This window comes from Acanthochromis polyacanthus, chromosome 6, assembly GCF_021347895.1.
Source record: "Acanthochromis polyacanthus isolate Apoly-LR-REF ecotype Palm Island chromosome 6, KAUST_Apoly_ChrSc, whole genome shotgun sequence".
Lineage (NCBI taxonomy): Eukaryota > Metazoa > Chordata > Actinopteri > Pomacentridae > Acanthochromis > Acanthochromis polyacanthus.
Window position 1 is genome coordinate 7,014,156 of NC_067118.1, and position 12,631 is coordinate 7,026,786.

Consider the following 12,631-nt stretch of genomic DNA (forward strand, 5'->3'; position numbering starts at 1 on the left):
CAACAGAAACATGCTGCTGTTTTCACTGAAAATCTTTTCTGCTCAGTGAAGGAACTGCTCAGCCTCTGAAACTTTACTGTCAGTGAATCTGACGTTTGTTTCATTAAATCTGCAGAAACTCGCAGCAGGATTGAGCATTTTGACAAAATGATAAAAATCTGTTTTCGTTTCCTGTGAAACGTCTTCTAATTGTCTCTAAAGTGAACAAAACATGTAATTTAATATATAATTAATCTGCCTTCACATTCTGAAATCATTGGGTTTTTTTGTTTATTTTCTTTTTAAGCCAAAACAATGAATTTTTCTGCACCATATTTAGTTAGTAGACAGTCATTACTATTTAATGCTTTGTTATAAATCCAACTAACAGTAAACACACTGATGGAAACTTGACAGTCAGTATTATTATGATTTTCTTTGTTTTTCATTCATTGTGTTACATTCCATGACATGAAATGTGCTTTTCAAAGAAACTCTGACTGATGTGATTCCCTTTAGGAAAAGGTTAAAGCTAATTGTCACACATTTGGCCAAAAACCAGGCTTCAGCTGCGTGTACAGACGTCAGAATGCTGGCGGTGTTAAACTAACAGCCTGGTTCTCCATGCGTGTGAAGATGACGTTGAGCATCTGGGTGAGCGTGGCCTTGGCGGTGGTCTGGTTGATGAGGTTGCGGCTGGCCAGGTAGATGTTGTAGCAGGTCCTGACGGTCAGCAGCACCGTGCCCTCGTGGATCTCGATGTGAGGAGAGGTCACCGCCGTCAGCAGCGCCTGGACGCAGACAGGAGGAAGTAGAGACTTATCACACAGGAAGTGCTGCTGCTGCACCTGCTGAATCACCACCACATTTCCCTCAGCGTTTCTGTAGCTGTGAAGCATCATCAACGAATTAACATCTGTCAGGTCGATTCCTTTAAACGTTATTTTGTGTGCAGACCTGAGACCTGACATTAAAGTCACCTTCAGCGGTGGTTCTAATCCAAACAGATGTTGATAAGCCGACCTATAAATCTTCTGTCAACAGTGATAAAGCTGTAAACTTTAAAGCAGAGACTTTGCCCTTTCCATCCAACCAGGATGTGTTTTCCATTCACTGTGGGAGACTTAAATAAGCAGTAGCTATGGGTTGGAGCTACTGTCTGAGCACAGAATGTTATCAAGGCTTAAAGGTGTGCAGGAAATGTGAAGAAATCTAAGAAAAAGTCAGATAAAATGAAAAATGAGCACTAATATAATTCCAAGCCTGACACTCAGTTTGAAACTATTCTAAATAATATTGTTAAAATAATCACCAAATTTACACAGTTTATCTGAGTCAGAAACCATAAAAACTGAGACGGTCACTGAACTCATCATGTGTGACTTCTGGTTTCACTGACAGGAATCTATTAAATCTAAGCCTAAATTTGTGACATTTTACTGATTTATTCTATATGACTCGTTGAAAAACTTACCAAAACCCCCCCCACCATTTACAATAAGCAAATGCTTTAAAAAATAAAAAATTCTGCACTGCTCTCCGAAACCGTGAAGGCGTGATCGACTCGTCTGCGACCAACAGTCATGTGACAAAAATTCAGGGACTTTTCAGGCAGGCAGTGTTTATACAGAGCAGATTATATGAATAAATCCTAAATATGGACCCGATAAAATATTTATTTCATGTAGAACCACATTTCTTCCAATACAGGTGACAGCAGTGGGAAGCTGCTGTTGTACATGCTGATTCCAGCTTTTTTTTTAAATTTTATGTTTGTGAAATGAATAATCAAAAGAAATGTAACTATTTTTTTATGTGATTTGTGTCATTTTAACTTAAAAAAAAAAAGAGGTGCAGGACATTTGATTATAGAGAAAACGAGCCTGTGAGGTTTGATTTGAGAGGTTTAAGTGACTACATTATCAATTCAATAAGGCAGGTCCTTTCACGTCAATCTAATAATGACTATCACACACATTTGACACGATTTAAATAAGCTAAAGCTCTTGTGGAAGCCGGAAAAGAAGGTACTAAATTTATCTTTACAGCTTTTCTGGGGTAAAACTGAATGACAGAGTTCAAATCCGGATGGTTTTGGTTAAATAATCAAACATTTCTTCAGTTCTCACATATAAACAGATGTAAAAATCATGTCTGGAAGGTCTCTGACTGGGCTTGAGGTAAACAACAACAACAACAACACCGACAGCTGGAGGATCTGAAGGCGTCCAGATGTGAGGAGACCTGCCGGCTGTACCTTGATGATCTGAAGCTGGACTCCCTCGTCGGTCTGCGGACCCTGGAAGCAGTTGCAGATGGTTTCCACCAGCCGGTCGATCAGCCTCTTTCCCGGCGTTCTGCTGTCCGGAGCGTTTCCGGTGATGTGTCCGTAGGCGATCAGCTTCTACAGAGGAGTCAGAGCAGCAGAAGTCAAGTCTAAAGTCTGAGCAGCTTTCTGTGTCATTGTGTGTTTGGAAAGGTGTGATTTATAACAGATAACTTGTGTGGGCAAAGAGAAGGTCATTTTTTGTGTATCTGTAGCCGTTTTGAGCAAAATCAAGCATTTCTTTGACTTCCTATAAGTTCAAATAAACAGAATAATAATGCTGATAAGGACTATATGTTGCTCATTACCTCTTCAATCACATTCTTTCTTATTCTATATTAACTCCACCTGTCACCTTGTTCCTTATACCTTTCTGAACAAATTTACTTTAAGAGGATGCAAATTAAAATAAGCACATAAAAGGTAAAAACAATCTGTGCAATGTAAAATTAGAACTCATAGCTGAAACAATTGCAAAACAATAATTTTCTTTGCATAAATTATATCATTCATTCCCAGATTTAACTGAAAAACAACTGAGAGCACCCCTGATAATGTAGTATAACAAACAAATGTATTTAGCATCTTTCTGAACAAACTTACAAAGTGCTGTATTTGGGAAAATCAAGATTTAACATTAAAATACAACAAAACTGAGATGAAAAATGTAGAATTAAGAGCATAATTTTTTTTTAAAAAGAACATAAACGGTCAAACAAAATCTGTGCAATATAAAATTAGGACTCATATCTGTCAAAACAATGGCAAAATAATATTTTTTGCATAAATTATATCATTCATTCCTGGAATTAACTGAAAAACAATTGAGAACACCCCCGATAATGTAATAATAAAAATATATATGCAGCACCTTTCTGAACAAACTTACAAGGTGCTTTATATGGGAAAATAATGATTAAATCATGAAAATACAACAAACTGATGAAAAAAGTAGATTCAAGAGAACGAAAAGTGAGATAAGCGCATAAAAGTTAAATATAATCTGTGCAATATAAAATGAGGACTCATATCTGCCAAAACGATCACACAACAATATTTTTTTTGCATAAATAATGTTGTTCATTCCTGGAATTAACCGAAAAACAATCGAGAGCACCCCCGATAATGTAATTAAAATAATAATAAAAATATGAATAATAATAAACAGATGTATGCAGCACCTTTCTGAACAAACTTACAAGGTGCTTTATTTGGAAAAGTAATGATTAAAACGTTAAAATACAATAAAACTGTGATGAAAAAAGCAGAATTAAGAGTACAAAAAAATTACATAAACACATTAAAGCTAAAAAAAAATCTTTGCAATATAAAATTAGGACTTTTACTTGTCCAAAAAAAATTTTTTTTTCATAAATAATATTGTTCAATCCTGGAATTAACTGAAAAACAATCAAGAGCACCCCCGATAATGTCATAATAATAATCATCATAACGTAGATTATTACAGCATTAGTAACATTAATAATAAATAATGTATGCAGCACCTTTCTGAACAACTAACAAGGGGCTTTATTCGGGTAAATCAAGATTAAAAACATTACAGTGCAAAGAAAACAAGTGAAATTAATGTTATGAAAAATGAAAAACTCTGTGAATATCAATTGTTCTACATATACGACAATATGTGTAATATTATTACTTCTCTATCAGTATTTCCACCTTTAATATGTACAAAATTGTCATTTCCATCCAGAGGAATTTGGACAATCTGAACTAGTACTGGTGTATATTTTGGTGTATTTTTTCACTAATGTTTCCCCCTTTGCTGCTGTCATAACGCAGCACTGTGGGATTGATAAAAGCTTCTTGTTTTGCGTCGGAAGAAGTCTGTGTTTGACTCTTTCCTTTCCACTCAAACTGGACTCGGTGAAAAGCTGCTAAAGGGCTAAAGAACGGTGTGTCTCTGGAATGTGGAGTCATTGTTCTGGATAAATGTCGAAGGTGTGAAACAGGTGTAGCAGGATTTTAGGTGAGCAACACAACCAGGGAAAAAAAGCAAACATGGGTGAAGAAGGAAGATGAGGATGTTTGTTAGCTGCATGCAAACGGCGTGTTTGTGTGTTTGTGTTGGCGGATGTTAACCTGCAGACAGTCCAGAGACGTGGAAACTATCCGGGGGGACTTGGACTGACAGGCCAACTCGAAGGGCAGCACATATTTGTCGGCCTCGATGTAGTTGGCTCTGGGCGGCACCACGGTTCCATCCCTGGAGGGTGGAGAGGAAACAAAGAGCTGAGAGGAGCCTTCTGCTAAAGATCCCTGAAGGACAACGAACAAACCAAGTCTGCTGTAAAGTATCTGAACTTATATTCAGCTGATATGGATCATTCCAGAATTGGAGAACATTTTACATCAAAGTTCACATAATCCATGTATAAAATACTAAAACATGCAGTTGTGTAAATGTTCTTGTCCTGAGACCAAATCTAAAAAAAAAATAGGAGAAAAGAATGTTTGAAAATATTTTTGAAATACCAAATAAGTCTGCAGTTCCCTCTAAAATGACATTTTTCTCTTGTCCCACCCCCCGATGACCAAACTGAACCTCAAATAAAATAGTTAAAATTAAATTTAAACTCTTTTTTGGGAATAATATTTTTCATTGATGTCTCTTGAAATTGAGGGAACATTTTTTAATCAACATAATATTTTAAATAATAATTATTATGAATTGAACGTGTGTCTCACATGTTAGCATAACCTGTTGATGATATTGTCATTTGTGTCCAGTTTGTCATATTCTGTCTCGTTTGTCATAGTGTCTTCTTTTTGTCGTTTTATGTCTCGTTTTTGTCATTTAATGACTTGTTTTTGTAGTTTTGTGTCCTGTTTGTTTCATTTTTTGACAAGTTACTGCCATTTTGTCTCGTGTTTTTGTCATTTTATGTCTTGTTTCTGTCATTTTGTGCCTTATTTTTGTCATTTTGTATCTTCTTTTTTCATTCAATGACTTGTTTTTGTCTTTTGTGTCTCGTTTCTGTCAATTTGTGTTTTGTTTTTGTCGTTTCGTGTTTCATTTTTGTCATTTACATCTTCAGTTTTCTGAAAGAATGGGTAGAACAAATCTATGTCCTCTTCTATTTTTCATATTTTCATAACATTGATTGAAAGTCTCACTCTACCTCATAGTATCAGGATCAGATTAATTCTTTTTACTGCTTTCCATCAGTCAGTTTGTCCTCTTGGTCAGCAGTAACAGCTAGCTAAACATCTAGTTTCTACTGCTGAGAAAAAGCTAACATTAGCATGGATTAGCAACCCTGTTACTGTGATTAGAGCAGAGTTAGCAAACAACACATAAAACATGGAATAAAAATGGTACCATTGATGTGTAAGCTGAGCCAATCAAGCCTTTGATAGTTTATTACCTATTATTGATTAATACAGAGCAGAAAATTGTAAAAGAGAAGAATTATTTTTCAAAAATGTGGAAGCCCAAATGTCCTCCAGTTTTGGAATGACTTTTGCAGAGCGTTCAAGAAAGGCCAATAACCGAAATCTGGAGCTGACATACATTAAATGTAATGTTTTAACAGCAAGTGATATCAGAGAACCTGCCATTCATAACTAGACTTCTTCACTAATAAAGGTGATTATAACTCAATATGTAAAATAGAAACAGGAAGGATTCAACCATCTCCTCTGTTTATGTGAATCCACTGACACTGATCAGTTTGTCTTCTGCTGTTCTTCTATTTTCTTAATCTTTCACTGTTTTATCAGTTTTATTGTCCACTAAGGTCCAGATGTTAAATTAGTTATTGTTTTCCAGACTCTGTTTCAGGTTAATCTGCCTTCTAACTTAGCTGCTAGCCGTTAGCGTAGCGTTAGCTGCTGTGAGAGAAGCTAACTTCCTGGTTTCTTGTTCAGACATTTCTGACACCACAAAGTGGCAACAGACAGAGAGAGGAGGCTGATCAGACCTGAAGTAGAGCATTTAATTGATCAATAATCTATAAATAAGAATACTGATAATCAGAAAAATGCCAAATATTGGCCGCTATAATCAGCTGGGCCAATAATCTGTCTGCCTCTACTACAACATACATTCATGCTTTCATCATAGGCACTAAAATCTAACTTTTAAACCTTAAAAAAGCACATCAACATGCTATGAAAGCAGCAGTTTATTCACAGTGAGCAGCTTCATGCCTCACATCACAAAAACAGGAAATAGAATCTAAAATCCTCTCCGTGGTGCAATAATTCCTTCATTCATTCAGTCATAGAAGGAAAAGGTTTGTGCAAAGAATACTTACTTTTGCTTCTCTAGTTCCGCCTTGATTTCATCTACAAAAAAACAGGAGACACACGAGATTAGAAGTGATGAAGTTTGAGCTTTGACCAGCTCACATCAGTGCTACCGATAGTCACAAATACAGCAGGACATGTTGGTTTTCTTGCATTATTGCTGCTGGAAATGTTGTATTTCTGGTTACATTATACTCAGATTGTACATTCTGATTAAATAAACATTTAATTGTGTATGTTTTGTCTTTCCATGCCCATTCCCATCCATCCTCCTGCTCAAACGTAACCGATTTCCTTTTTTCCCCTCATTTTAACCCATACTAATCCGTCCAAAGCTGCACACACACCTGTGAGCTTACCGACGTGACTACAAAGTGAGTAATAAAGTGTGTTCAGCCACATTAGTTGGTTGATTCATGTACAACAGCAGCTAGTACCGTCAAACTCACACAAGGAGGAAATATCACTTGAGCAACATTCACAAGAAATGTCACAACCTCTGTCAGAGTGACAATATATTCTGAGTAAGATCTGCCGTGAAATGTACAAAAAAAAAAACTAAACTAGAGCTGCACCTAAATACAGGAAGGTATCAATAATTCTCTTGTTGTTAAGTCACCTGGCTAAGCTCTGGTGTTCTACAGGCTAATCCTTCTCCCTCCACTGTTTACCCAATCAATCATACAGGATGACGATACAAAGCAGAACAACTCAGATATCTGAACAGAGGAACAAGAAATGTGTGATAAAGAAAGATGACCTGTTCAGACTGAAAAAGGGACACGCTAAACATCCTCCACTGGCTGAATGAAGAGTTCAGAAAAGGAGTGTTGTGTTCTGTTGGCGTCATGAATAATGAGAGAAGCAGAGCAGACCGAGCAGCTCAGACTCACAGACGTTTGGTTCTGTGTCAGTAAAGACGACATAAACCCCGATAATGAAGCACAACTTCTAATTTCCCAATAAAACTGAGACATTTAGCAAATAAAACACACTCTCAGACAACAAATAATTGCATCTGATCAAGCTTTAAATCATCGATAGCAGAGATGAATCAACGGGGACCACAGCAACCCCAGATCTGAAATTTACTGAATCTCTGATGTCCAGTGAATGCAACTGTGGCGTCCGACTGCAAATGAAATTGGACTGTAACAGCTATGTTAGCTATGTGAGTCCCATCCATAAATATCTCAGAAAACACACAGAGAGAACTCGAGACTTTAAGTGGAGTTGGTTTTGTGTATTAAACACATTTAAAACAAAAGGAGTCGAGCCAAAGCGCGGTACAATCGTTAATAGTAAACCCAGAAGACAAACACAATAATTAAAATGGCAAATCTGAATACAAGCACAATAAAATACAGAAAATTAAACATACAACACTATAAAAATTGAAGTCAGGGAGTAAAGCGCTGCTTGGATGGAACACCAAAGACAACAGTTTTATTTTCAGTCTGTCCCTTCCAGCTGTTTAGAACTATTTCCTCTAATGCAGCATCAGACAGCAGATGGATCTATATGGGCATTGTTAAATTCCTTAACAGCCCTATCAATTAATAATCAATTAAGATGGTTTCATTTGACATGATTACACATGCGAATGAATACCATTGGTAGCAGTCACACGGCAAATGCTGCTTTTATCAGTTTAAATGACAAAAACGTGTAGCCTTTAAAATGTTTACAGGAGCTGCAGTTTAGTTTGTTGCTTCCAGCTGTTTAGAACTATTTCCTCTGAGTTTATTAAATATCTGAAGCATCACACAGCAGAAGGATCCATATGAGCATCTCCAGAGTAAGAGAGGTGATGCAAATGTTGAAAAAAAAAAAACAACCTATAGTTAGCAGCCCTATCAAACTATAATCAATCAATAACAAAAGATGGACTCATTATATATAACTATTATGCTAATTAACTCGCTTTGATCACAGTCACGTCATAAATGCTGCTCTACCATCAATATCTGGCACAGAAAATCTGCCACCAGCCATCTTAGTGTATTTATGCTAGCTAACAGCGCTAATAGCCTGAAGGCCCCACTAGCTAGCAGCAGCAACCTGTGCTCACGTCTATAAACATTGAAGACGGCAAAAAATACAGAATTTAAAAGATAAAGACACGTAACCTTTAAAATGTTTACAGAAGATGCAGTTTAATTTGTTACTTCCAGCTGCTTAGAATTATTTCCACTTATTCAGTGTCAGACAGCAGCTGGATCTACACTGCTCAAAAAAATTAAAGGAACACTTTGAAAACACATCATATTTCAATACGGGGGAAAAACAAACTGGAAATTAGCATTGCTATGGACTGGATAATGTGTTAGGAATGAAAAATGCCACATTGTTTGATGGGAACGAAAATTATCAACCTCCCAGGAGGGCTAAATTCAAGACACCCCAAAATCAAAGTGAAAAACTGATGTGGCAGGCTAGTCCATCTTTCTGAAATTCCTTGGCAGCAACTCAAAATGCTATTCAGTAGTTTATATGGCCTCCATGTGCTTGTATGCCTGACAGTATCGGGACAAGCTCTGAATGAGACGATGGATGGTGTCCTGGGGTATCTCCTCCCAGAACTGGACCAGGGCATCGCTGAGCTCCTGGACAGTCTGAGGAGCAACCTGATGGTGTCAGATGGAACAAAACATAATGTTCCAAAGGTGTTCTATTGGATTCAGGTCAGGTGAGCATGGGGGCCAGCTAATGGTATCAGTTCCTTCATCCTCCAGGAGCTGCATGAGTTCTCTTATCACATAAGACTGGGCATTGTCGTGCACCAGAAGGAATCCAGGACCACTGCACCAATGTAGGGTCTGACAATGGGTCAAAGGATTTCATCCTGATACCTAAAGGCAGTCAGAATGCCATTGTCCAGCCTGTAGAGGTCTGTGCGTCCCTCCATGGATATGCCTCCCCACACCATCACTGACCCACCACCAAACCGGTCATGCTGAACAATGTTACAGGCAGCATAACGTTCTCCACGGCTTCTCCAGACCTTTTCATGTTTGTCACATGTGCTCAGGGTGAACCTGCTCTCATCTGTGAAAAGCACAGGGCACCAACGGTGGACTTGCAAATTCCTGTGTTCTATGGCAAATGCCAACCGAGCTCCACGGTGCCAGTCAGCGAGCACAGCGGGCACTAGAGGACTCTGGGCCCTCAGACCACTCTCATTACATCTCTTTCTGATTGTTTGATCAGAGACATTCACACCAGTGGTCTGCTGGAGGTCATTTTGTAGAGCTATTGCAGTGCTCATCCTGGTCCTCCTTGCACAAAGGAGCAGATACCTGTCCTGCTGATGGGTTGAGGACCTTCTACAGTCCTGTCCAGCTCTCCCAGACTAACTGCCTGTCTCCTGGAATCTCCTCCATGCGCTTGAGAATGTGCTGGGAGACACAGCAAACCTTCTGGCAATGGCACGCATTGATGTGCCATCCTGGAGGAGTTGGACTGTCTGTGGAACCTCTGTAGGGTCCAGGTATCGCCTCATGCTACCAGAAGTGACACTTACCCTAGCCAAATGCAATACTAGTGAAAAACAGTCAGAAAAAAATTAGGAAGGAAAAAAATGTCAGTGTCCTTCACCTGTAAACTCATTCCTGTTTTGGGGGTTGTCTCATTGTTACCCCTCTGGTGCATCTGTTGTTAATTTTATGAACACCAAAGCAGCTGAAACTGACTAAAAAGCCCCTCAGTTACTTACTTGACCAGATCAGTATCCCACATGGTTCACTGATTTGATGCAATACTTAGATTAAAAAGTGTTCCTTTAATTTTTTTGAGCAGTGCATATGGGCATTGCTAAATTTTTTAACCGATATTTAGCAGCCCAATTAATCAACAATCAAATAATCAATAACAAAAGATGGCCTCATTTGGCATGATAATTAATCTGCTTTGATCACAGTCACATAAATGCTGCTCGACTATCATTATCTGGCACAGAAAATATGCCACCGCTATCATAGCGTATTTATGCTAGTTAACTGCGCTAATAGCCTACTATTGTGACATGTAAGGTAGCAGCAGCAACCTGTGTGTCCCATCTATAAACATATCAGAGAGACAGAATTTAAAGGCTAAAGAAACATGCAGCCTTCAAAATGTTTACAGGAGCTGCAGTTTAGTTTGTTGCTTCCAGCTGTTGAGAACTATTTCCTCTGAGTTTATTAAATATCTGCGGCATCAGACAGTAGCAGGATCTACATGGGAAGAGTTGTATGATAGGAATGCAAATTTTGAATAAATTCCTTAATCAATACTTAGCAGCCCTATCAATCAAAAACTGATAAATCAACAACACAAGATAGACTCACTTTACATGACTACATACTGTATGCTAATGAATACTGTGGGTTGCAGTCACACGACACCAGTACATGTCATGTAACATGGGCTGCTGCTAATGCAGCATACTTCTGCTAGCCTGCAGCGCTAATAGCCTAAAAGCTATGCTGGCAGCCATTAATTGTCACAAGACGTTTTCTTTTTATCGAACTGAGCTAGCTAAAGTCTCACAAAGCACTCTGCATGCCAGCACACTACTGCTGGTGGTCAACAGTGTTAAACGGTAAGAGACTCCACCTGGTGGTGCAACCAGGTACTACAGCTAACCTGCAACACATGCATGTCCATTTTATTCTGCTTTATCCCTCACTATTTTAATAAACAGATAATTATTACAGGTAGTTAATCTGTTAACAACCCTTAATAAACACATCTCAAACAACACAAACACCATTAATTATTATTCTAATTATAAACCATCCCTGACATGGAGACAGGGTTAGTCAGGATTTAACAGTAAGTAAAAGTTTATTTACTGGATGTTATTTTACTGTAAAAAAAAAAAAAGTCTGATTCCTTGTGTAAAGTCAACATATTTTTACTGTCATATGAAGTTTATTTATTAGACAGATTTCACAGCTGAATATTACTGATTGTTGTGTATATGAACACTGCTGTAGAACAAAACACAGGCTAAATACAAAAACACGTTTTACTGAGCCGTAATTGGGATATAGTTGGTTAAATTATCACACAAGAACAGAAATTTCATTTGTTATGAACTTAATACTTTCAAAAACATGGATATTTGTACTTATAAAGTAGGGCTGAAATGATTCCTCGAGTTATTCTGGTAATTCAATTATTAAAATTCCTCAAGGCAAACTTCTCTGAATGGAGATTTAATCCATTACATGCAGACCCCAGGTCACTAACTAGACCCAGATTTCATCCTATACGGACCTAGACCTATCATCAGTCAATTATAGGGGATTTTAAATTTGATGGGATGCTTCTATTTTAACCAGAGCAGCTTTTCTAGTGTTTATCAGATCAGAAGCTGAGCTATGAAGGCCGTTTAACAGTCAGACTTTCTTTGTGTGAATCGACAAAAACTAAAACCTCAGTCAGAGTTAACAGGTATGAAGGTGGTTTTCTGTTTTCTTTAACTCAGACTTTCTGCTTCATCGTCACACAAACAGGAGAGTTGAACGATCATTTCACACTTTATACACAAAACTAACCAATTGTGAACAGGTTGTTTTAATGGAGAACAATGACGAACATAAAACTTTATGACAGTAAAAAGCTTCTACTGGAAATTATGTAAGACAGGAGTGCTGTTAAAAAACTATCAAACGTGCGTTAATATATTTATTTTACCAATGCAACTGATTGCTGATAACAGACAGCTGCACAATAAAACGATCAAACTCCATATATTCAAACATGATGTATTGAAGTGTATGTAGGTCTGACACTGTCTCATAATGAAGGAAATCACTTTAATTTGTGGCCAAATCAAAGTGAAACTAAGGTTACTGATTGAATATTCTCTGTAATCAGTACTAATAAACTGATCAGTTTTCTTATTTGTGCTCTATCATCTGCAGTTTAAATGGACCAAACATAGAAACAGATTTATGGGATTTCTGCATCAACAACTAAATACATGTGGGGTTCCCATGGCTTTAGTTTTAGTAGAATACACCTGTACTGTACTATATATATTTATAATATCCCTGTACTATACTA

The 12,631-nt window shown here is 37.6% G+C and overlaps 1 protein-coding gene across 1 annotated transcript in view; it reads right to left on the minus strand.

Moving 5' to 3' along the window:
* Positions 1 to 12,631, minus strand: part of arfgef2 (ADP-ribosylation factor guanine nucleotide-exchange factor 2 (brefeldin A-inhibited)) — a 56,418-nt gene that overhangs the window by 41,973 nt on the left and 1,814 nt on the right. Inside the window, exons 2-5 of the mRNA XM_022208825.2 lie at positions 6,586 to 6,616; positions 4,409 to 4,532; positions 2,237 to 2,383; positions 591 to 770 (exon numbers count right to left, since the gene is read on the minus strand). Of these exons, the coding sequence (XP_022064517.1) occupies positions 591 to 770; positions 2,237 to 2,383; positions 4,409 to 4,532; positions 6,586 to 6,616 (482 nt within the window). The remainder of the gene's footprint in view (positions 1 to 590; positions 771 to 2,236; positions 2,384 to 4,408; positions 4,533 to 6,585; positions 6,617 to 12,631) is intronic.